At 37.1% G+C, this 26,147-nt stretch overlaps 1 protein-coding gene across 11 annotated transcripts in view; it reads left to right on the plus strand.

Annotated features, from left to right (window-relative positions):
- The first annotated feature begins 233 nt into the window (after positions 1-233).
- The window catches only part of LOC103878903 (EF-hand calcium-binding domain-containing protein 3), a 514,301-nt gene continuing 488,387 nt past the window's right edge, over positions 234-26,147 (plus strand). For 9 of the 11 annotated variants that reach the window (XR_004179475.1, XM_031657654.1, XM_021929308.2 and 6 more), the window contains exons 1-8: positions 340-445; positions 3,854-3,968; positions 10,348-10,508; positions 16,916-17,027; positions 19,491-19,621; positions 20,345-20,427; positions 23,124-23,267; positions 25,045-25,119. Coding sequence is in view for 10 of the 11 variants with exons in the window: in XM_031657654.1 (XP_031513514.1) it covers positions 3,939-3,968; positions 10,348-10,508; positions 16,916-17,027; positions 19,491-19,621; positions 20,345-20,427; positions 23,124-23,267; positions 25,045-25,119 (736 nt within the window). In the remaining variant the exon portion in view is untranslated. The other 2 variants (XM_031657656.1, XM_031657655.1) reach the window with 2 other exon arrangements.

The following is a 26,147-nucleotide window of genomic DNA, read 5'->3' on the forward strand; positions in this document are numbered from 1 at the left end:
TGGCGAGCGGGTGGCAAGGACGGAGGGCGGAGTCGAGGCCGGGGCTGCGGGAGGAAAGCGCACGGACAGGAGCCCCCGCCGCTCGAGTGCAACGCCCGGCGGCCAGCCTCGTGAGGTCACAGGCCCTTATGAGGTGGGGCAGGCGGGCGCGGCCGCAGCGCCTTTCAGTCGGCGCGGAGGCGGTGTTGAGTTCAGCCGCTCCCCCACGGCCCCGGAGCCCCTGGGCGGTGGCGGTGGGCGTGACAGCACCGGCTCCACGGCGCCTAGGGTCCTGGGCCCGCTCGGACCGGGGCGCTCGGTGGGCGGAGCGTCGGGCTCGGTCAGGTGACCGCGGGGGCGGGGCGGCGCTGCGCGGGAGCCTGAGAAAGCTGCGGAGCGAGAGCCGCGCCTCCGGAGGGGACCCAGGGGCTGACCGCAGAGAGCGCGGGGTCCTGGAGACACGAGGGTGGGGAGGGCAGCTTGGGCCGGTAGTGGGACCCTCGGGGGGACAGAGGTGGGGAGGGGAGGCGAGACCCGCTGAGGAGTTGGGAGGGGAGCCTTCGAGGTGGAGAGTGGAGAATGCAGTAGGGTGCGAGGGAGGAAGAACAGTGGTGGGGCTGGGTGAAGGAAGGTTCCAGAAAGGAACCGTTAGGGGACCGAGTGGGACAAAGGGGCAGAGTGAAGGGTGACTGGGACTGATCAGGTGGTTCCTCAGAAATGGTGGTCGTTGTAGAAGGCTGGCGGTCCCGGGTGTTGGTTCACTTCCCTGCTCCTTCAGCGTGAGGCAGAGACCTCTATTAGGGCACCCATTTCCAGCTTGCGGGTCGTTCGCGCACTAGCTTACAGGTCCTCTTTCTTCCCGTAGAAGTCGTTGGCTTCATAAGGCCAGGGTCTATGGGAAGCCACCTCAGCGTGGGTTCTTGGAAGAGGTGGAGGTTCATTCAACGTTTGTTACACAAATACGAAAACAGGGTGATGAGTGTTTGAACGTTCGTGAATGGCAGTGGCTGCAATGGAGTTGTGTATGCAGTTGGTGTTAATGACGTTTTCAGTCCCTCTAGCGAGGGAAAAGCGAGCGAGTGGGGCGGCTTGTGAGGGAAATGTGGCATGAAAGAGGAAAGTATTTTGTGAAGGGATGTCATACAGAGTCACACTTCAGTGAAGCCGCCTTTGTTTTTCTCATCTTAAACCGTCACAGCCCCATTTTCCCCTCAGTTACTACCTTATTTCTCTTAATAGCATAACTCTCTCTCTCTCTGTATATATTTGTTGTTGTTGTTGTTCATTGCTGTATTCCTAGAGCCTGGGAGAGAACCTAGTTCATACTAAGCATGCAGACATATACATTGAATTCATGGATAGAAAGGTGAATGGATAGATGACTGGAGAAGAGGGATACGACTTCCTCCATTTCTCTTGATTTGTTCCTGCAAATTCACAGATAGAAGATAGGATTGAAACAGCTGAGAAACAATTATATTGTCAGAGTTACAGGGAATAGACTTTCTAAGTTAATTTTTTCTTTTAAATTTGGAGAGGATTATGCGGTACCTGATTCATCCAGCAAATTAAGACCTGCCAACTTTTTGATAATCTGGTCAATAAATTACAGAACAATTGTTCCTTTCAAGATTTATTCAAAACGTATCAACTCTGCTTAATTAAGCACTCTGATGATTTAAGAACTTGGTGAGCGGCCGGGCGCAGTGGCTCACGCCTGTAATCCCAGCACTTTGGAAGGCCGAGACGGGCGGATCACGAGGTCAAGAGATCGAGACCATCCCGGCTAACACAGTGAAACCCCGTCTCTACTAAAAATAACAAAAAATTAGCCGGGTGTGGTGGCGGGTGCCTGTAGTCCCAGCTACTCGGGAGGCTGAGGCAGGAGGATGGCGTGAACCCGGGAGGGAGAGCTTGCAGTGAGCCGAGATCAACCCACTGCACTCCAGCCTGGGCGACAGAGCGAGACTCCGTCTCAAAAAAAACCCAAAAAACAAGAACTTTTGATGAGTAGCTTAGTAGGAAGGGAATTTGTTCATTCATCCCTCTCTCCCTCTCTTTTCCCCTCCCTCCATCCCTTCCCTCCTTTCCTTTACTCTTTCCTTCATTGTATATATACCATTGTATTTGATACTGTGAGAAATAATTTTAAGAATGATAAGTTACCAGTCCCAGTTCTTTATAAATTTGGCTATAGTTGGTATAGGAGCTATACATATGAAAATTAAATACAAATACAAGGCAAATGATTAATGTCAGTTAAATAGTGAAGACAAGAATAGTGAAGACATTAAGTGCTGTGCACAGTAGTTTAGGGGTAAAGATTCAACTGGTTGGAGAAGATCTAGAAGAGATTACATAGGATGGGTTACTGGGGAGACCTGCATGTTTTTCAGATATTTTCTGAGATGGGTAGTTTCAATGTGCTTCTATTTTATTTTAACATATTTTGAATTCCAGGAATGTTGGACATATCACATTGAAAAATAATGACTATTAACATACGTCAGAAATAAATAAAAATGATTTTAAGTACTCTGTCTTTGTTAGAATATTAATACTTGCAGCTAAACTTTACAAGAAAAAGACAGATTATAACTAGCAGTGTAATATAATGTAATATGGCTGGCACTGTGATAAATTAGCTCATCCAATGTAACTCAGATGTGAGTTGAAAATGTGAAAATTTGAGGAATTTCTAAGTGTTGGTTATCACTTTTGCATAATGTGATAGTCTTTGGTTTGAAGTGAGGCTACACCATCTTTTCTTTCTTTTTGTTTTTGATTCAGTCTTGCACCCAGGTTGGAGTGCAGTGGTGTGATCTTGGCCCACTGCAATCTCTACCTCCCGGCTTCAAGCAGTTCTGTGCCTCAGCTTCCTGAGTAGCTGGGATTATAGGCGCGTGCCACCACACTCGGCTAATTTTTGTATTTTTAGTGGAGATGGGGTTTCATCATCTTAGTCAGGCTGGTCTTGAACTCCTGACCTCGTGATCCATCTCCCTTGGCCTCCCAAAGTGCTGGGATTACAGGTGTGAGTCACCATGCCTGGCTTTTTTTTTTTTTTTTTTTTTTTTTGAGATGGTCTCGCTGTATATCCCAGGCTGGAGTGCAGGGGTGCGATCTTGGCTCACTGCAATCTCCAGCTCCCGGATACAAGCGATTCTCCTGCCTCAGCCTCCTGAGTAGCTGGGATTACAGGCGCATGTCACCACCCCCAACTAATTGATTTGTATTTTTATTAGTGACAGAGTTTCACCATGTTGGCCAGGATGGTCTCGATTTCTTGACCTCGTGATCCGCCCGCCTCAGCCTCCCAAAGTGCTGGGATTACAGACGTGAGCCACCGCACCTGGCCTACAACATCTTTTGTTTGCAGTAGCATTGTTTTGAGAGGCAATGTTCTATGGGACTGAAGACCACAGGCTTGGAGTTAAATTGTCTGAATTCAAATTCTGTCTCCACTATTTGCTGGCTGTGTGATCTTGGGAAACTTGATCTCTTCAAGTCTTTATCATATTTAGCACACAGTGAGCATGCAGTAACATGAGTGATTACTACTGTCTTAGCAGTTCTGCTTCTCAGGGTTTATTTAAATAAACAGATGTACTTGGATTTCTTTGCTTTGTATGCCATTTGAAACTGGATTTCTCCTCATACCACAAAAGATAAAGTTAAGGAACTGGATGATCTGTGATTTATAGTCTACTAACTGCTTTTTCTAGTGTTTGCCCACATATCTGTGTTGATGAAATACTGTGTATCATACCCCAAGTCAGTGTTACATTGAAGAGATAACTTCAGGTAGGTAAATATAATTGCTTAAGTGTCCTAAACAAGCATATGATTTTTTCTTTCTCTTTTTTTTTGGCAGGAAATCCTTTTGTACTATTGCTCATTCATACTTGTTCATCAAAGCCTGGATTCTTTAAGGACAGAATTTACCTCTAAACAGAAAGATGGAAACTAACATACATTTTTTCTGCCAGGTATTTAAATCAGTTTCTAAAGATTTCTTCTTTTTAAAATTAGTTTATATTACCTCATATTCATGATCAGTAAGCAAATTCATAGAGTAATAGTTATAAGGAACTGGCTGAATAACTGAGATGACTTTTGAGTCATTTTAGTGAACATATATTGAACGCCCATCCCAACAACCCATATAATACTGAGAGATCTTCTGTGGTGTACAATGAGAGTATTTTGGTGGATAAGTTTTGTGGAGATCAAAAGGGTTAAACTTACATGAGAGGTTGTAGATAATGTAATTAATGATGTGAGAGTATAACCAAAAAATAATGTAGAAGACATCAAATTTCTTTAGCCATCTTATCTGTGCTTCAGATTTTTATGCCCTTCTGTCTTTTTAGATGCCTCTGCCTTTTTTTTTTTTTTTTTTTTTTGCTAGTATTCTGTCAAATAAGACAAATTTTTTCAAATAAAAACAAATCTGGACTTAGTAAGCAGAGACTTTATTCAAAATAATTATTGCAAGGGAAGAAAGGGACTATTGAAATTGGAAGAGGAGGAGGACTACTGCAATGGGAAGAATGCTGTGACTGTAAGATCTGCAGGTGTCTCAAGGGTTGGGCAGGAGTTTTCTTTTATAGAGAGAGGCTGGAAAGAACCAGGTGTGGGGAAACGGGATGAAACAGTAGAATGATTATATAAGTAAATTGGAGAGTATTTTATCATGAAGTCAGTCTATTTTGTTCTGATTATCAGTGGGGATAAAACAATTCAGCTAATAATTTATGATGCAAAGAAAGGGAATTTTGAGGGGGTGTGTCTTGCATTGTCGTAAGTAAACAAGGGGGGCATTCCAGAGTCTTACCTAAGTCATATGGGGAGGGGTGGTTTACAGTAAGCCATTTTCCAGAACACAAAAGGGTGGGGGGATTCCTTTAACCCTCACTGTTTTCTGGGAGTTTAGGGCTCAAGTGAAATTCAGCATTGTCAATTGAGAGTCCTAATCTTTTAAATTTATCCTTGTAGAAGATCTGACGCTACTGTGTAAAACATATACCTATAATATAGTCTGAAAAATAATCTCAGAGACTTGAAAAGTGCTGAGATATGTACTTTATATCATATATATACACATATATACATTTAAAGTTTACCTTTTTATACTTACTACTTTGTTGATTTTGCCCTTATAAAATGATTTTGAAGATGAATTCTTAAAAATTAATATTAAAGTATCATACCAGTTTGTTTTCCTTAGACTGTGTAATTTATACTTCCCAGATGGCTTACCTTTTACTACAGTGTTTCCAAGATTCTTTTCTTCTTCTGTGTCAAAAGCTTCTACTCACTCTTCGTTTTCATTCACTTGGCCTTTGGTAACAGGTTTTTCTGTCTTTTTAGATTTCCTACCCCTTTTCCCCCTCTGCTTTCTATTTTGGGTCATTTTTTTCAATCTCTTTAGGAATCTGTTCATCATTTGTAATACACATCTCATCAAGGCAGCAAATCGAATTGCCTTTTTGAAACAATCTAAAGGTATGCCTTTGTTATAAGACAAATGATGCAGAGTCTAAAAGTCACTGAAATAGTTCTGCTAATTTCCATCCTGTGGAAATAGAGATTCTCTCTAAACTTTCTTGGTAATCTTTATAAATTGTCTGTGTGATCTTCACGGTCAACTTTGGGTTCAGAGGCTCAGGACTAATACACCTTTGATCCACTGGATGCTGCCAGGTGTCTTAAGCAAACAGCCAAATTTCAGGAGAGAATATTTCCAACTGCATTCCTCTTTTTCTAAACATGTTTATTGTCACTAAACTCATTTCTTTTTTTTTGCGGGGGTGGGAAGAGTGTCTATTTAGAAGCAATATAGCTTCTTCTTTTTTTTTTTAATATAGGCTTTGTTTTTTGTTATTTTTTTGTAGAGAAAGATATTTATTTATTTAATATTTTTTATTTCAATAGCTTCAGGTGTACAAGTGGGTTTTGGTTACATGGCTGAATTATACAGTGGTGAAGTCTGGGCTTTTAGTGTACCTGTTACCTGAATAGTATACATTGTACCCAACAGGTAGTTTTTCATCCTTCACTTCCCTGCCCCCTCTCCACTTCTGAATCTCTATCACTCTATATGCCTTTTTGGATCCATAGCTTAGCTTCCATTTATAAATGAGAATATGCGGCATTTGTTTTTTTGTTCCTGAGTTACTTCACTTAGGATAATGGCCTCCAGTTTCATCCAAGTTGCTGCAAAAGACATTATTTTGTTCTTTTTTATGGATGAGGAGTATTCCATAGTATATATACCACATTTTCTTTAACCTCTCATCAGTTGATGGACACTTAGGTTGGTTCCATACCTTTGGTATTGTGAATTGTGCTGAGATAAACATATATGTTAGGTGTTTTTGTTTTTGTTTTTTTCTGATACAATGACTTTTTTTTCCCTTTGGGTAGGTACCCAGTAGTGGGATTGCTGGATTGAATGATAGATCAACCTTTATTTATTTGAGAAATCTCCATATTGTTTTCTGTGGAAATTATACTAATTTACATTCCCACTAGCAGCATATAAATTTTCCCTTTTCATTCCATCTGCACCAATATCTATTGTTTTTTGACTTGTTAATAATGGCCATTCTGGCTGGGGTAAGGTGATATCTCATTGTGGTTTTAATTTGCATTTCCCTGGTGATTGGTGATGTTGAGCATTTTTCATATATTTGTTGACTGTATATCTTCTTTTGAGAAATATCTGTTCAGGTTATTTTCCCACTTTTTAATGGGAGTACTTGTGGTTTTTCTGCTGATTTGTTTGAATTCCTTGTAAATTCTATGTATTAGTCCTTTGTTGGATGTATAGTGTGCAAATATTTTCTCCCATTCTGTTGGTTGTCTGTTTACTGTGTTGATTATTATTTTTGCCCTAAAATCCTCTGTGCTTTAGCTATTTACTTCTCCTTCCCCCATCTCCTGGCAAACACTGGTTTTTTACCATCTCCATAGTTTTGCCTTTTCCAGAATGTTGTATAGTTGGAGTTATACAATATGGAACCATTCAGGTCGGGCTTTTTTCACTTAATGTGCGTTTAAAGTTTTAAAATGTGTTTTCAAGACCTGATAGCTCGTTTCTTTTTAGCACTAAATAATATCCCATTCTCTACATTTAACACAGTTTACTTATTAATTACTGAAGGACATCTTGATTGCTTTCAAGTTTTGGTAATTATGAGTACAGCTGCTATAAACATCCAATTGTAGGTTTTTATGTGGAAATAAAGTTTCAACTTGTTTGAGTAAATACCAACAAGTACAATAGTTGAATTGTATGGTAAAAGCATGTTTAGTTTTGTAAGAAACTGCCAAACTGTCTTCCAAAGTGGTCATAACATTTTGCATTCCCATCAGCAATGATGAGAGTTCTTGCTTCACATCCTTGCCAGCATTTGTTGTTGTCAGTGTTTTGGATTATTGCCATTCTTTTTCCTTAATTGAGTTTTTTATTATTATTTTAAATTGACAAATAATAATTGTGTGTATTTATGGGGCATAATGTAGTATTTTGATCTATGTATACATTATAGAAATAGTTAATCTAGCTATTAACATATTCATTACCAACTTTTTTTTTTGTGGTAAGAACAAAAACAATATTTTAGTGATTTTGAAGTATATATTATGTATTAACTATGTTCACCATACAATGCATTAGATCACCAAAAGTTGTTCCTCCAGTCTAACTGAAACTCTGTACCCTTTGATCAATGTCTTCCCATTCCCCATCCCTCTTCCTCCTTCAAACCTCTCCACCCCACAACCTCTGATAACCATCTTTCTACTCCCTGTTTCTATGAGAACAACATTTTTAGATTTCACATGTAAGTGAGATCATATAGTGTTTGTCTTTCTGTGCCTGTTATTTTGCTTAGCATAATGTCTTCCAGTTCTATCCATGTTATGGTGAATGACAGAGTTTCCTTCTTTTTAAAAGCTGTATAGTATTCATTTGTGTATATTCACCACATTTTCTTCATGTATCCATCTGTTGATGGACACTTAGGTTATTTTATATCTTGGCTATTGTGAATAATGCTGAAATGAATATGGGAGTTGAAATGAATAATTTCAATTCCTTTGGATATGTACCCAGAAATGGGATTGCTGGATCATGTGGTAATTCTGTTTTTAGGTTTTGAGGAACCTCCATACTGTTTTCTAGAATGGCTGTACTAACATTCATACCAACAGTGTGCAGATGTTCCCTTTTCTCCACATCCTTGCCAACACTTGTTTCCTTTGTCTTTTTGATAATAGCTATTCTAACAGAATATCTAACAGAATAGTGTGAGATGATATCTCATTGTGGTTTTATTTTGCATTTCCCTAATAATTAGTGATATTGAGCATTTTTTCACAAACCTGCAGGCCATTTGCATGTCTTCTTTTGAGAATGTCTGTTCAGATCCTTCACACATTTTTTAATTGGATAGTTTGTTTTCTTGCTTGAATTGAGTTCCCTATGTAATTTGGGTATAAACCCCTTAACCCCTTAACAGATGTAGGGTTTGCAAATATTTTCTCCCCTTCTGTGGGTTGTTTCTCCCCTGTTGATTGTTTTCCTTGCTGTATAGAAGCTTTTTAGTTTCATATAATCCCATTTTCCATTTTTGCTTTTGTTGCCTGTGCTTATAGAGTCTTATCCAACAAATCATTCCCCAGACCAATGTGGTAGAGCTTTTCCCCCATCTTCTTGTAACTTTACAGTTTTAGGTTTTGTGTTTAAATATTTAATGCATTTTAAATTTATTTTTGTATATGGTGTGAGATGATGTCCCAATTTCATTTTTCTTCAGGGGATATCCAGTTTTCCCAATGCCATTTATTGAAGAGACTGTTCTTTCCCCATTGTGTGTACTTGGCACCTTTGTTGAAAATCAGCTGAATGTAAATATTTGGAAAATTTCTAGGCTTTCTATCCTGTCCTATTGGTTGGTGTGTCTGTTTTTATGCCAGTAACGTTCTGTTTTGATTACTATAGCTTTATAATTGTTTTGAAATTAGGAAGTGTGATGCCTCCAACTTTGTTCTTTTTGCTTAAAATTCCTTTGGCTATATGGGGTGTTTTCTGGTTCCATATGAATTTTGGAATTTTTTGATTTCTGTGAAAAATGACATTGGAATTTTGAGAGAAATTGCATTGAATCTGTAAACAGCATTGGATAGTATGGACATTTAAACAATATTAATTTTTTGAATCCATGAACTTGGGCTATTTTCTCATTTATTTGTGTCTTCTTCAGTTTCTTTTATCAAAGTTTTATAGTTTTTTTGTTAAAATTTCATCATTCTAACAGGTCTATAATGGTGTTTCCTTTTAATTTGCAGTTCCCTAATCTCATTATAATGTTGAGCTTCTTTTCATGTCATTATTTACCATGTTTGTGTACATCTTCTTTGGTGAGGTATCTGTTCAAGTCTTTAGCTCATTTTAAAATTGAGTTCTTTTTTATTATGTTTTAAGAGTTCTTTGTATATTTTGGATAACAGTTATTTATCAGATATGTCTTTTGAAAACATTTTCTCCCAGTCTGTGACTTCTCTTTCCATTGTCTTGATATGGTATCTTTCACAGAGCAGAAGCTTTTAATTTAAATGAAGTTTAACTTACTGATTATTTTTTTCATGGATCATGGCTTTGGTTTGTATCTAAAATCGAGTTAATTTTTATAATAAAAATACTACTTTGCAAAGAGTATGATAAACTTTTGTACCTTGCTTGGCAAAGAGTATGATAATCTTTTGTGCCTTGATACCTTAAGAGCTAGATCCAGGCCGGGAGAGGTAGCTCATGCCTGTAGTCCTAGCACATTGGGAGGCTGAGGTGGGAGGACTGCTTGAGCTCAGAAGTTTGAGACCAGCCTTGGCAATGTAGAGAGACCTCATCTCTACAAATAATAAAAAAATTAGCCAGGCGTGATGGTGCATGTCTGTGGTCTCAGCTTCTCAGGAGGCTGAGGTGGGAGAATTGCTTGAGCCTGGGAGGTCAAGGCTGCAGTGAGCCATGATTGCACTACTGCACTCCACCCTAGGCAACAAAAAGAGACGCTGTCTCAAAAAAAGAAAAATTGCTAGATTAAATAACTGTTAGATATATTAATACATGATGTTCATTTTATAGCTGTATAGTGCACTATGGAAAATTGGAGTTATTTAGAGTATGTACTGAATCTGGAAAAATAATACACTAGTGAGTAAAACCTTTTTCATCAAAATTCTCTTCGGTAGCACTATTTGAGAAGGAATATCGATCTAAAATGAATGATTTGACCCAGAATTTCATATTTAATATGTATGTGCAAAGATGACATGCTTGATTGTAGCTCTTATATTCCCCAGGCAGAGGAAAATATTGACTTCTTAGATGATGGCTCTAATTCTTTTGCAACTGGCTTGCCATCAGGAACTATTAACCACAAGAAATACATCAAGTTTTCTAAAACAATAGAGAAGAAAATTTCACCGGAAGTTAGGAGTTTGAGCCCAGAATATAAAAAAATGTAAGTTAAAAACTCTGAACTTACTTTATTGAATTATTCTTTTGCAAGTTAAGAGTGCCAAAACGTAGCTTATGTGTTCTCATAATGTACCGTGTGTATAGGATCATACATATTTGTGGTCATTCTTTCAGTAGCATAATTTTAACTCCTAAATAGCTGTTCTTACATTTTTTCTGACTTCTCTCGCAACCACGTGGAAGTCTATAGGCTTCCATGTTGTCTAAGTCTGTTTTCACATTGTTTTAAAGAACTACTTGAGACTAGATAATTTGTAAAGAAAAGAGGTTTAATTGCTCATGGTTCTGCAGACTTTACAGGAAGCAAGGCTGGGGAAGCCTCAGGAAACTTAGAGTCATGGTGGAAGGGGAAGGGGGAGCAAGCACACCTTCACAAGGCCAGCAGGAGAGAGAATGAAGGGGGAAGTGCCACATACTTTTAAACAAACAGATTTCATGAGAACTCACTCAGTATCATGAGAACAGCAAGTGGGAAATCTGCCCCCATGATCCAGTCACTTCCTACCAGGTCTCTCCCCCAACATTGGGGATTACAATTCAACTTGAGATTTGGGTAGGGACACAGAGTCAAACTGTATCACATGTGGAAGCCTATAAGGAAGCTATAAGCTAACTGGAATCATAGGATTCTAGTTAGAGGAGAACAATTATCCATATGTCTGTTAAGTTTGTCTTAAAGAGAATTTAAGAAGGAAACAGAAGGTTTTTTCCTCTTGGCTTGACTTTGTGCCTTCCATGAAATTAAGATATTTGAATCTTTTTTTTTTTAGATAGCGTCTCACTCTGTCGCCCAGGCTGGAGTGCAGTGGTGCAACCATGGCTCACTGCAACCTTCACCTCCTGGGTTCAAGTGATTCTTCTGCCTCAGCCTCCCGAATAGCTGGGACTACAGGTGCACGCCATCACACTCGGCCTTTTTTTTTTTTTTTTTTTGAGATGGAATCTCACTCTGTTGCCCAGGCTGGAGTGCAGTGGCATGATCTTGGCTCACCGAAAGCTCCACCTCCCGGGTTCAAGCCATTCTCCTGCCTCAGCCTCCCGAGTAGCTGGGATTACAGGCGATCACTACCATGTGTGGCTAATTTTTTGTATTTTTAGTAGAGACGGGTTTTCACTGTATTAGCCATGATGGTCTCGATCTCCTGACCTTGTGATGCGCCTACCTCGGCCTCCCAAAGTGCTGGGATTACAGGCGTTGAGCCACTGCGCCTGGCCAAGCTATTTGAATCTTTTAGCAGTTCTTTCTTGTATGCTGCATTGCCTGGTTGCCTTTTGTTAGTTATAGAAGTTCTAGCATTTTATATGCATGTAGGAGAAATACTCAATCTGTATTTATTATTATTTATAAAATGACTGAGAAATTTAAAAAGTACAGAAGCCTCTGGGAAAACATTCAGAGCTTATGTCACTTCATCTTTAACTAAATGCTCATCTTACCTGTTGGTGAAACTGGAAATTACCTACACATTATGATTGGAGAGGCACCTAAATAAAAATCTCCTCTACCTTCCAGAAATCTGTATTTCACTTTTATTTAATCTAACGTTTTCACCACTACTTCTGTTTGGTAGATGGTAAAAGATGAAGCAATTATTTCTAGAAGACTACGATAAAACTTGTTACCTAGGAAGAAAAGGAAGGTCGTGGAAGCATCCCTTTATCTTCTTCCATTAGCATTGTTCAAGATAGGTTAGCACTGTGGAAAGCACATGCCTCAAAAGAATGGGGTACAGTGCATGTTTTCCCTTGTAAGTGCGAGCGAAACAATGGGTACACATGGACATACAGAGTAGAATAATAGACATTGGGACTACAAAAGGGAGGAGGGGTGAGGGTTGAATTTTGTGCTGGGTACACTGAAAGCCTAAACTCACCACAATGCCTATGTGCATGTGAGAAATCTGCACTTGTGCCCTCTAAATATATAAAAATAAAAAAAAATTAAAAATGGGGTACGGGACAAATGTTTTTACTTATTCATTATGTATACCAAATCATCCTTATTCTATGAAATGTGTGAAGCAGCTCATAATTTAAAAATACACTTATACTTTCGTTTACCTAAATAAGGAAACTGAGGCAAAATTAATATAAGTAGAGAGTTTGTTTGGGTCCAGGTTGAGGACTGCAGCCTGGGAAACACTTGGGAGGTACTCTGGAGAACAAAGGAGAGGTTCAAGTTTTTAAGAAAAAAGGTACCAATCAGGAGATGGGTTGATTACAAAAGTTGTTTTTCAGGAATTCTCACTGGTTTACAGAAATAACATTGATTAGTGATTGGCTATACAGTGCTGAACTGTAATGTATGAATTATGGTATCCAGTGTATGGCATTGTTAGGTTAATTTGTGGCTACTTGGTGAGAGTCTAGAGTCCACATAGCAGGCAACTTTGAAATAATTGCTTAGCTCAAGGGGATGTGAGACAGTGACTGCTATCTCATTTTAATGCCTCTTTGGGCCTGATAATTTAAAGAGGCCTTACATTCATCAGATTAAAATTTTATTTTCTTTATCATTTTTTGAAAAAAGGTGAAAGATCAAAAGTCATGTAATGGAGTGGAAGTCATGATTATACTAGAAATAAGAAGGCTCAACTTCAATAAGGATATATGGGGTATATAAAGCACCAGTAAACTGCAAGTTGCAATTCATTAATGGGTCATGAAATCAGTTTAGGAGGTCACTACTAGTTTTTTTTTTTTTTTTTTTTTTCTTTTTTGAGGAAGGAGTTTACTCTGTCACCCTGACTGGAGTGCAGTGGCATGATCATAGCTCATCACAGCCTGGACCTCCTGGGCTTAAGGGATTCTCCTGCCTCAGACTCCTGAGTAGCTAGGATTACAGGTGTGCACCACCACGCCTGGCTAATTTTTAAATTTTTTGGAGAGGTGGGGTCTCACTATATTGCCCAGGCTGGTCTTGAACTCCTGACCTGAAGCAGTCCTCCCAGTTTGGCCTCCCAAAGTGCTGGGATTACAGGTGAGAGCCACTGCAGCTGGTTTACTACTAGTTTTTTTTTTTTTTCCCAATAAATAAGTTAGAATAGAATTGAAAACATTAGAGTGCTTTTCCCTCCTCCTCTCTCTCCCTTGCTTTCTACTGCACCTCTTCTCTCTGTGTATGTATATTGTACCTCAATAGAAAATGTACTTTTGACTGTAGGTCATAGGCAAAATAGTTGAAAGTCCTTGCTTTGAGACTAGAGGACTGCAGAGGGATCTAATCATTTGGCAGCTTCAGGGAAGTGAAGAGCAAAGTATGGAGGTTCACAGGGTATGAATTTGGGAGACTGGATTTAAAGGGATAGTGTGTCAAAAAAGCAAGATACTTTTTCTTGGAGAAATAAGTCAGAAAAAAAGGAGCAGGGTATGCCGTAAATACATATAATTTTATTTGTCAATTAAAAAATAAATTTAAGAAACAGAATAAATACATATAATTTTATCTATCAACTTAAAATAAATAAATAAAATTTGAAAAAAAGGCCAAGGAACTTGCTAAGAAAGGGGAGTGGCATGAATTATAATTTTTTTTTTACGTCACAATTTTGCTTAGGGCTGAGTTCACCTGAAGCTCTCATAGATATAGTCTAGTTAGTCTCTGTCCTGAGGAGTTGTTCTTGAAATTTAAGTCTACCCTGGATTACTTGAAGCACACATAAGAGTATGTGTCTTCTCTTCTAAAATTTAATTCAAATGTAATTCATAATTACATTTTATCTTATTGTTGTATAGTTTATGGCAGTGGTCTCCAGCCTTTTTGGCACTAGGGACTGGTTTCATGGAAGATATTTTTTCCACAGACAAGGGGATGGGGAGGAGGCAGGGGTGGTTTCTGGATGAAACTGTTCTACCTCAGAAGATCATCAGGCATTAGATTCTCATAAGGAGGCACAACCTAGATCCCTTGCATGCACAGTTCACAATAGGGTTTGTGCCCCTATGAGAACCTAATGCTGCCGCTAATCTGACAGGAGGTGGAGCTCAGGTGGTAATGCTTCCTCTCCAGCCACTTACCTCCTACTGTGTGGACCAGTTTTGGTTCACGGCCCAGAGGTTGGGGAACCCTGGTTTATGGAATGTTTGTGTTATGAAAGGTCTTGAGATCACACCACTGTGCTTTTAGCCTGGGTGACAGAGCAAGACTCTGTCTCAAAAAAAAAAAAAAAAAAAAAAAAAGGTTTTGACAGTCCAATAAGAGGAAAAAGGAGAAAGAAGAGAAACAATAAGAAAGAAGAATGTTGATTAAAAAGAAGTTCAGCTTCTAATGCCCAAACTTTAGTCTTGAAATACCATTTCTTATTAAAAGGCTCTTTAGAAAAATGCTGATTGCATGTCTGTGAAAGGAAATGTACAGTAAGCCTGGAACATCTTGTCTTCCGGAGATAAGGAAACTATTAATAAAAAAGACTGCTACCAGGGCATCATCAGAAGGACTCAAGAGCCTGCTTGAAGAGGCTCCCACCTTTTCCTATAAAAGATGAGAAAATTGGAGCATCAATAAGTATAATAATTTCAGGGAATTAAACTGCATCAAATACATTTAAGTCTATGTGTTCAAAATGGTATAAAATTATTTTGTCATTTTTAGAGGTTACAAGTGAGCCAAGTCTTTGTTATGAAAAGTGGTAAATAAAGGAAAACAATAGAGCAATTATCTTGCCTTTCTTTCTTCTTCTTTTTTTAAATCAGTTGAATCTCTCTATATCTTGCCATTCTATATGAAACTGTACCACTGGGCAACCAAATAGTACATGAGAGAAAGTTTCTATTTGTAGAAGTATTCTAGTAGCCAGGCATGGTGGTGTGTGCTTATAGTTCAGTACTCAGGAGGCTGAGGTGGGACAATCACTTGAGCCTGGGAGTTTGAAACTGTAGTGTGTGCTATAATCACACCTGTGGATAGTTACTGCATTCCAGTCTGGGCAACTTAGCAAGATCCCATCTCTACACACAGAAAAAAGAAATATTCTAACTAATGATTGAAGGAATGATGGATTTATAATATAACCACTTTGCAGTCTCTCATGATTTATTATTTTTATTTTTATTTATTTATTTTTGAGACAGAGTCTTGCCCTGTCACCTAGGCTGGAGTGCAGTGGTGCAATCTTGGCTCACAACCTCTGCCTCCCAGGTTCAAGCAATTCTCCTGCCTCAGCCTCCTGAGTAGCTGGAACTACAGCCATGCACCACCACACCTGGCTAATTTTTGTATTATTATTATTTTTTTTTGGTAGAGACAGGGTTTCACCATATTGTCCAGGCTAGTCTTGAACTCCTGACCTCAGGTGATTTGCCCACCTTGGCTTCCCAAAGTGCTGGGATTACAGGCGTGAGCCACCATGCCCAGCCAGTCCCTCATGATTTACTAGATCTAGTTATTATTTATAAGTAGCTGCTAATACCACAAGTAGCCAACTGGACATTATGTGCTTCCTGATGGAATAACATCACCATCACCACCTAGAGAGTGGTTTTGCATCTCCCTCGACTATTGAACTTTAATATGTTCAAGCGTCTAGAATCCTACAGCCATGGTGATACAATCAGCATAATCCTGACTGTGGAAAATCTACAAGACAAATGACCTAGTAATAATAATTATAATGATAGTAAAAGGTATAGAAGGAGAACTTATAGATGAAAAGAAGTTAAAAAGACATTTCAGTCAACTGTGATGCTGGGATTTTATTGAGTCCTGATGCAAAATGTTAAGAAGTTTTATGAAATTTACGAGACAACTGGAAATGTGAATGCTGCCTGTATATTTGATGGTATTAAGAAATTGTTAATTTTTAGCTGTCATATGGTGTTTTTTGTTTTGTTTTGTTTTGTTTTTGAGATGGAGTCATGCTGTGTCACCCAGGTTGGAGTACAGTGACTCGATCTCAGCTCCCTTCCCAGGTTCAAGCGATTCTTGTGCCTCAGCCTCCTGAGTAGCTGGGACTACAGGCGTGTGTCACCATGTCTATTTTTTTTTTTTTTTTTTTTTTGGTATTTTTAGTAGAGATGGGGTTTCATCATGTTGGCTAGGCTGGTCTTGAACTTCTGACCTCAAGAAATCTGTTCAGCTTGGCCTCCCAGAGTGCTGGGATTACAGGTATGCGCCACCACACCCAGCCCAATCTCTACAAAAAAAGACACCTTGTAGAGATTTCTATTAAAATCTTTACAGATGAAATAATATACTGTGATTTCTTTCAAAAATAATAAGGGATGGGAACAGGGATGGGATATAGATGGAATAGGATTGGCCACTGTTGAAACTGGGTGATGGGATTCTGTATATTTTTGTATATGTTAGAAAGTTTCCATAATTAAAATTTGAAAAGAATAAGAAAAAGCAAAAAGAAATTCAAGAGTGATTCCAATTTCTGTGTCATTTAGATTTGAAACGTCAGTATTCCTTTGTGGAGAAGAAAAGTCCTCTGATTTTTCAGTAGGAAAAAAAGGTGGGAGAAAGAGTTTACAAGTGCAACAGCACAGTAAAAGAACTGAGGTAAATAAAGATTTGGAAATTTTTCTTTTACCTTCAAGTGTTTTCCTTAGCCCTCAAACATTCCCTTATATTTTTTAGTCCAAGTGTTGAAATGTCACAGTCTTAAATATTACTACCTCCTCTTGCTCCTTGTCTTCTCTTCTTCATTCTCCTTTTCCTTCTTCTTAAAAAAAAAAAAAAAAATAGAACAAGGAATCTTTCAGGAGCTTATGAAAAATTTGCCTTTTTTTCTATTAAACTTTTTTTTTTGTCTTTTTTACTGTGCTAGCTGCTAACATTTTTGCTTTTTTAACAGGAACACTAGGTGTTCTTTTTTTTTTTTTTTTTTTTTTGAGACGGAGTCTCGCTCTGTCACCCAGGCTGGAGTGCAGTGGCGCGATATCCGCTCACTGCAAGCTCCACTGCCTCCCGGGTTCACACCATTCTCCTGCCTCAGCCTCCGGAGAAGCTGGGACTACAGGTGCCCACCACCACCCCTGGCTAATTTTTTGTATTTTTAGTAGAGACGGGGTTTCACCGTGTTCGCCAGGATGGTCTCGATCTCCTGACCTCGTGATCTGCCCGCCTTGGCCTCCCAAAGTGCTGGGATTACAGGCGTGAGCCACTGTGCCCGGCCAACTCTAGGTGTTCTTTGGTTTGTGGCAACATAACTCCCATCTCTGCCTCCATCTTCCCATGAGTCTTCACATGGGTTTTTTTTCCTGTGTCTGTATCTCATCTCCTTCTTCCTTTCTCTTACAAGCACGCCTGTCATTGTATATTTCATTTCAAGATCTTAACTTTATTACATCTGCAAAGACATTTTCTCCAAATAAGGTGACATTCACAGTTTCAGATACTAGAACATGGAATATCTTTTTGTGTTGTCGCTCACTATGATATATTTAGAGGTATATTTCCTTTTCTCCCCTCTGTCTTAGTATTTGCTGTGCTTCTTAAATCTGAGAATGCGTGCCTTTCTTCAATTCTGGAAAATTCTAATATATTTATCTTTTAGAATATTTCCCCTCTTTCAATCTCTTTACTGTCCCTTTGTATCTTCTATTAGATGTGTATTAGATTTTGTCATCCTGTTTTCTATATTCTTTAACATTGCTTCATATTTTTCATCTATTCTGTCTCTCGATTTTGTTCTTGGTAGTTTCTCCCCATCTTCTCTCTAGTTCACTTATTCTTTATCTAGCTGAATCTAATCTACAGTTTAACCTTTCCTTTGGGATTTTAATTTCAGTGATTCTATTTTTTACCTCCAGAAATTTTATTTGATGGTTCTTAAAATATGCCGTGTGTCATGTTTTTTCCTCATATTCTATAGTTATTTCAAGATTGGTATCTGATCAATTCACTATACGAAATTCTTGGGGGATCTAAATGTTGTGTTTTTTGTTTTGTCTGATTCTCACTCATGTTAACTTGTTCTTTGAGTGTTATATATATTTTGTACATTCTTTCATATATAGTTGATCTAAATCTGTGGGAATTTTCAATTTGCCCTTCTTCAAGAGAATTTTAAAAAAGATAATTTGCTTTTGCTTTTTCCTTTGCCATGCGCTTCAGAAGTGTTACAAATCAGAGGTCATTTTAAATGAAGTTTTTGGTTTCTGTTTCCCTGGCCCATATATTTGGTGTAGATTTGACTTCCAAACTCATATATGTAGAGTTATGATTATGACTAATCAGGAGGAATAGTCTTCCTTTTTTTCCAACCTGGAGCTGGGATGGAGACATGTTTTAATCATATTTTTTCATTAGGGGATAAGTTTTTTCCTTCCCCACTCTTGCTGAAAACATTGTCTTTTAAAGGTTTTGGTTCTGTGTGGCATCTCAGTACCAATTCCTGTCAATCTTGTGTAACGTGAGAGTCTTTTTTCCACGTCTTGCATGGTCATTAAAACTCAGTGCTCAGGGTTCCATGTAAAATTGAAGACACCTATAATTAGAATTCTCATTTTTCTAAAGTGCTACTTTCCTCTCCACCTAGCTGCTTGCCTTTTTGGAATCGTGTTTATACATGCAATCTTAAGTGGATAATTTGCTCAATGATAGAGATAATAAAAAACAAAATTACCTGTATCATTTGAATAACTGTGTTGATTCTCCATGTTGCACTTAAGTCAAAGCCTTTATATATAGCCTAGAGTCTGATGACTGAGTCTTCTTGTTCTCTCTATACCATAGGTTTTCCCTGCTTTGTAAAATCCATTACTATATATTGACCAACTATTAATGACATGATTAAGTGCATACTTAAGAAAACCATGGCTTTGCAAAAGAACATTGTATAGTTTATTTAAATTTTACTTTATATTAAATGTAATTTAATTACAAAAGGCAATTTTACACCAGAAGCATAATTAATGAGGAGCCAAGGTATGATTAATTATCTTTTAAGAGTTTTATCATCCAAGAATGCTGAATTACCAGTGTGACCTCAGGCACTAACATACTTGCATTTGGCTCTAGATTATCCCTCCTTTTCTGAAGCTGTCAAAGGAGAAGGTGACTAGGAAAGAAAACTCTTTATGCAAGTTGCCGAATCAGTACAGCCTTCACAAGACTTCATCACCTCTTTGTACATCTTCCGCAATTACTCGGTATTTAAATCCTTGTACTCTGTTTCTTGAAGGTTGAGTTCAGACTTGAGTGTTTCTTTCCAGAATCATTTATCCCTTCCACATAAAGAATATCAAGTAGTTTATGCTAACTATGCTCTTAGGATTGTGTAGAGATAAGAGCACTGTATATGGAATTGGAAGACTTAGATTTGAGTCCTGATTGACCTCACATGCTTAGACTTTTGTAAAATTTACATCTCTGGGCATCACTTTCCACATCTGTATAAGGATCTTGTACTAAATGGACTCTTAAGATGTCTTCCAACACTAACATTATATGATTTTAGTTATTTACATGTTACAGTATTAGATAAATCATCTTTTCCAGACATTTTACTGGTAAGTGATGGAATCTGAGATTCTTTGGCTGTTTAAAGATGTTTTTGTTTGCTTTATTATAATAACTTCCTTAAAAATTTGCTGTGACTCGTATTGAGAATAGGAAAAATTGGACCACAGTCAAAGGATAGTGGGTCATGGGCACTATTTACAGACTAGGGTAAATTCTGCTTTATAGAAAAATATCTCAAAAAGAAATAAGGTGGGACTTCTGACGTGAAGAATACGGAATTTTCCTTAACTTGGACAGTTCTTCAAGAAAGGTGCTTATGAATCTCAGACTATTGGTAGGTTTGCTAATATTTTAAAATGGAATTTGCATATTTTCATTGCCACTTTCTAATATGACTGTTTCTTTGACAGGGAAAAGGAAATGCTATCTAACCTCTACATGACATTATATGATGAAGTAACCCATGGATATTTATACTCACAAGAATTAAGTGGTAATAAGAGGTTCTAAAATTTCTTGAATACATTTCCTTATTATGTGCTTTTTAGGAATTGTTTCAGCAGTTAGTGCCTCTTCATCTAATTCTAATGGCTTATGGTATCAACTAATAATACATGATATGCAAATGCTGCGGGCTGTGAGGAAGCAAAAGTGGATAGTTTAATCCATAAATATCTTTGGTTGTATTGGTTAAGATAGGTAAAATATAATATGTAGCTTATACTAGTTCAAGTGTATTTTTTGGAAAAATGTCTGCATATTACATCCCATGGATAAATTAGTAAGTGCTGGAGTCACTGGTATCACTGGAATTTATTCTTTGGTATCTTAAGGCTTATACTACCCTTCACGCTTTCATGACACTGACCTCTCCCATATCTTGGGCTTCTCCTTTATACCTGTGGAATAATTTCTCATAGTTTTCCTTTTACCTTAACTCTGGTTGTCATATTGTGTATCTTAGTGTCCAAATGAGTGACTCATACTGCTGTAGCTTCACACTTTCAAAACCAATTATTTTACCTTGATTCCCCTGACCAACACTGATGGCCACAAATTGCACATTGTCATTATGTGAAAATCTCAGACTTTAATGTCTTATTCTTCACTCACAATCTCTTATGCTTCCAGCTCTTTTTATTTAGAATTTTATTTCCTTGACCTCTCCATTTGGTGCCACTATGATTGTACAATTTCCAACCTCAGCTGCCCTTAGCACCAGTTGGTATTCACTTTAAGTTTTGGTGTGATCTCTCCTGTTTCCTTTGGTACCTATTCCAAACCTTCACTACTCTCCTCAAATACTCAATTATGTCACCTATCCAGCTTTAAACATTTAAAAATGTTTTACTTAATTAAAATTAAAACTTGCTAGTCTGAAATCTATGAAACTTAATCTTTTCTGCCCTGTTTCTTTTGAAAAAAATTTTATTTTGGTAAGAATATTTAACATGAGATCTACCCTCTTAACAGATTGTAAAAATGTAGGTTATTCTTATCTATAGGCATAATATTGTACAGTATTTCTACAGAACTTATTCATCTTATGTAACTGAAATTTTGTACACACCGATTAGCAACTCACTATTTCCTCATACCCCCTGTTCCTGGCAACTGCAATTCTATTCTTTGTTCCATAAGTTTGACTATTTTCGATGCTTTATATAATTGGAATTCTGTAGTATTTGTCCTTCTTTAACTGGCGTATTTCACTTAGCATAATGTCCTTCAGATTCATTCATGTTATTACATATGACAGGATTTTCTTCTTTTTAAAGGCTGAATGATATTCTATTATATGTATATAACATACTTTTTCCCCCCTTATTTATCTGACATTTAGGTTGTTTCCACAGATATTTAGATTGTTTTCCATAGGCTGGCTATTGTGAATAGTACTGCAGTGAACAGGGGAGTACTACTGTCTCTTCAAAATCCTGATTTTAATTCTTTTGGCTAAATATCCAGAAGTGGGATTATTGGATCATGTGGCTTTGCTTTTTCGTAGAGAGTTAGTAAAGGCTATTGGGAAGCTTCCTAAACTCCTTGATATTCCTACCTACAAACAACATTCATGTCCTTTCATCTTGTCTCATTGGAAAAGGTGCCCTTTCACCAGACTAATCCTTTTGTTTCTTGATTTTCTTCTGCTTTCTCAAGGTCTATGCTTTGCTAATTTTATACTCAGTGTTTTTCAGAAAAGCTTTTTGAAGGAGTTGTTTTCATTAGTTGCTGAATTTTCTCACTTCCCATTTCATGGAAATCTGGCTTCCGCCTCCAAAATTCTACTAAAACTTATTAAAGTCATTATTATCAACTCTTTAGTCATTATTTTGTATTTATCACTGTCAGGGCTGGGTGAGGTGGCTCATGCCTGTATTCCCCGTACTTCGGAAGGCCAATGTGGGAGGATCATTTGAGACCAGGAGTTCAAGACCAGCCTGAGCAATATAGTGAGATTCCATCTCTACAAAAAATCATAAAAACAAAAAATTAGTTGGGCATGTTGGCACACAGCTGTAGTCCTAGCTACTGGAGAGGCTGAGGTGGGAGGATTGTTTAAGCCCAGGATTTCGAGACAGGAGTTTGAGACTGCAGTGAGCCATGATTGCACTACTGCATTCCAGCCTGGGCAGCAGAGAAACTCTGGCTCTAAAAAGACAAACAAAAACAGCACTATCATCGATTGCCTCTTTTCTGAAAATAAAGTATAGTATCCACTGAACCAAAAAATTCAGTTCAATAGACTTTTTTTGAGAATTTCTTCTTAATTAGGCACTGGAAACAGAAGAATGAAAAATCTTGCTTCATAGAAGCTGACAGTTTAGTGAGGGATATTGACATGCAAGCAATCATAATACCAAGGGCTTTGACTGAGATACATAGTAAGTGCTATGGGAACACAGAGGAAAAATTTACTATTCCCAGGGCAAGTTGTGGAAGCCTTTGCCTGTGTGCCCTTGTGCGACTTTTCTGACAGTTTCTGAAAGTTCTTTAGGAAACAGATTGAAAGATTTGAATATTTAAAGATTGAAGAGGGTGGGGTAAAAAAGAAAGAAGTTTGAAAGGCTGAAAATACAGATTTGCTCCCCTTTCTTTTAGTGATTATTATTTTTTTGAAAGATAGTTGGGGGAATAAGGATAATTATTTTTGATTAATTAACTAACTGTTTTGTTATGTCTGTGCAGCACTTCATAAAGCCTGTAAAATTTTTAGTAAAATTCGAAGTGGTAAGATTTATGTGAATGATCTTCCAGTGATCCTCGGCATCTTGAGAATTTCTATAAGTGATTTAGAAATGCGACAGGCACTAAAGACTATTGATATTGATGGTAAGTTTTATCTTTTCAGTATTAGTTTAAGGGTCTGCAATCATAAATATGTTTGTCAGATTAATTACAAATGATAGGAAAGCTAAACCTTGAAATATATTATAAAAACATCATTTTTGGTCATATTATATATTATGAAACATTTTTATATGTTACAAGAACATTGCTTACAATAATGATATTGAAAATTGGCCTCAGGTTTATGTAATTGGATTGATTAATTACTAGACTGGATTATGACATATTCTCATTATTGTTCCACGCATGGTCTAATCTTATTTAGTTATGTAATTTAAATAATATAATAGGTACTTGACCCAACCACCCAAAATAAAAAGTAGGACCTTGTCAATAATTTACATCTAACCATAAACTTTACTAAGCAACCTATTATTCTGTTTTCCCCAACCTGAGGTAAGAATTATCTTGAATCCTATATTCATTATTCTCTTATTTTTCTGTTCAAATAGTATTATTGTTATGGATAGGTATTTTTGTAAAATAGTTCAAAAATTTTAGTTGTTTAAAAAACTTTAGTAAAAAGTTTTTCATGCTGTATATAATCTTTTGTTTTCTTCACTTAATATTATATGACTAAGATTTATTCATATTGTAAATGTGACTAAGATTTATTCATATTGTTGTATACTGCTTTGTTTTAATGCTCCTGCCATCCTTGAATTGATCAGCCTTTAAAAATTATGGTTGTTCTAATAGATATACGGTTATTATCTGATTGTGGTTTTAATTTACATTTCCTGAATGATTAAATAATGTTGAATATCTTTTCATGTGCTCGTTTGCCATTTGTATATTTTTTGCCCATTGAAAAATTGTGTTGTTATTATTGTATTTTGAGATTATTTATATATTCTGAATATAAGTCTTTTACTGGATATGTGATTCGTAGATATTTTATTCCATTCTGTGGCTTGACTTTTTATTCTCTTAAGAATGTTTTTAGAAAAGGAAAAGTTCATACTTTTGATGAAGTCCAGTCTACAATTTTTCTTTTATGAATTGCTTTTGATATCTTATCTGAAAGATCTTTGCTAACCCAAAGTCACAACAATATCAGAAAACAAGTCAAAGTAGTTCATTAAAATTTGGACAGATATTTCACTGTTTTTGAAAGAAAGGAGAACCCACTCTCAAGTTGTTACACTGAAGAAGTGGAGATAGACAACTTGACAGATTTTTCAGTGCTGGAGAAAGTGCTTCTGTGGTATGGAAGTGAGAACAACCAAGCCTTGTCATTTCCTCTGCAGATGATTGGAAGCCCTTAAGTATTCCTCTGTAGGCTATTTCTGCTCAGATGACATTAAATTGAAATATAGATTTATACTTGTTTTCTTCATAACATAGATAACATCACTGATGTAAATAAACCCTGTCAAAGTTGGGCTCATTTGCTTCATGACAGGAGAAAATGAATTCATAGTTATTTAACTTGAAGAATCTTGAAGAATTACAAATATAAAAATTAGTTGAGCAAAGAGCACTGCTGTATCTACAGTACTAGTCCCATAGCATTCTTATTACTGCTAGAACACTATTTACTACCTAATTATAATATGTAAATTTTTTTCTGGTAAATATTCTTTTTACATTCTATATATGTCTACTGCTCTGTGTATAGATAATAGTATTCTAATGTCATTAGTTAATTCTATTTACATTTTTAGTTGCCATTTTTATCTTATGTTCTTAGGGAGTTTGCTAATAATGTTTGCTGATGGAGTTTTTTTTCCCTTCTGTTTTGGAATCATTTTTATAGTTAATGGAATGCTGGATTTTTCAAATTTCCTTAAAGCTGTGGCTGATGTTTCTTATATGGTCTCTCAGAATCCAGGTAAAAAAGGCTTCTTCAAAAGTATAGAAGATAATAATTTTGTAACTGATTTTGGGGTTGGGAGGGGTGGTATTTAATATATGAATTAATTTATATTTTACAGAATCTCCCACTAGCGTAGGCTGAGAAAAATTAGATATGAATTTTGTCATAAAAGGCATTACAAAACCTGGCTCAAACTGCCCCAATATTCTAACATTCTATCTCTAATCTCTAGTTTTTCCTGCACATTAACTGCTAGACTAATTCTCTTAAAATACTATTTTCACCATGTCATCTTCCTGCTCAAGAATTTGGATGCTCTTCCTATTATCAAATGAGTCTAGGCCAAACTCTCATGCTTAGCCTCTTCATCCCTTCATAATTTTGTTCACCACTCTTCCCTTTATCACAGTACCTTTCCCAGGCAAGAACCCCATACTCCGATTAGTCATAAATCTTCATACATGCCAAAATAATTCTTACTCCCATGACTTTGTTTGTGTGCGTGTTTTTTTTTTCTGTTGAAATCTCACATCTGTCTTCTTCTTCATCCTTAACAGCGCTTTCTTCTTTTTGCCAGAAATCTGTTTGTATCTATTCCTAAAAATTTCAGATACTTATGGGTCTCTTAATAACCTTTAGTTTACATTACTTATACATTATAAATAAAGTGGTTGGAAAGGGTATTCGTATTAATGGTAGAAACAGTACCTCCAAAAACACGAAATCTGTGGTGTTCATGACCTGATGTTAGCAATTCTTCTATTTCTCCATTAGGTGATATCAAGTTCTTATGCTTGGTCCTTGGAATTATATATTTTTTATTTTTTATTTGTATAAGTTCAAGGGGTGCAAATGCAGTTTCGTTACGTAGATACATTGCATCCTGGTAAAGTCTGGCTTTTAGTGTAACCATTATCTGAATAGTTATACATTGTACTTATTAAGTAATTTTTCATCCTTCACCCCCTTCCCACACTTCCAAGTCTCCAGTAACTATTATTTCACGCTCTATGTCCATGTGTACACATTTGGCTCCCACCTAT

Source organism: Papio anubis, chromosome 17, assembly GCF_008728515.1.
Source record: "Papio anubis isolate 15944 chromosome 17, Panubis1.0, whole genome shotgun sequence".
NCBI lineage: Eukaryota > Metazoa > Chordata > Mammalia > Primates > Cercopithecidae > Papio > Papio anubis.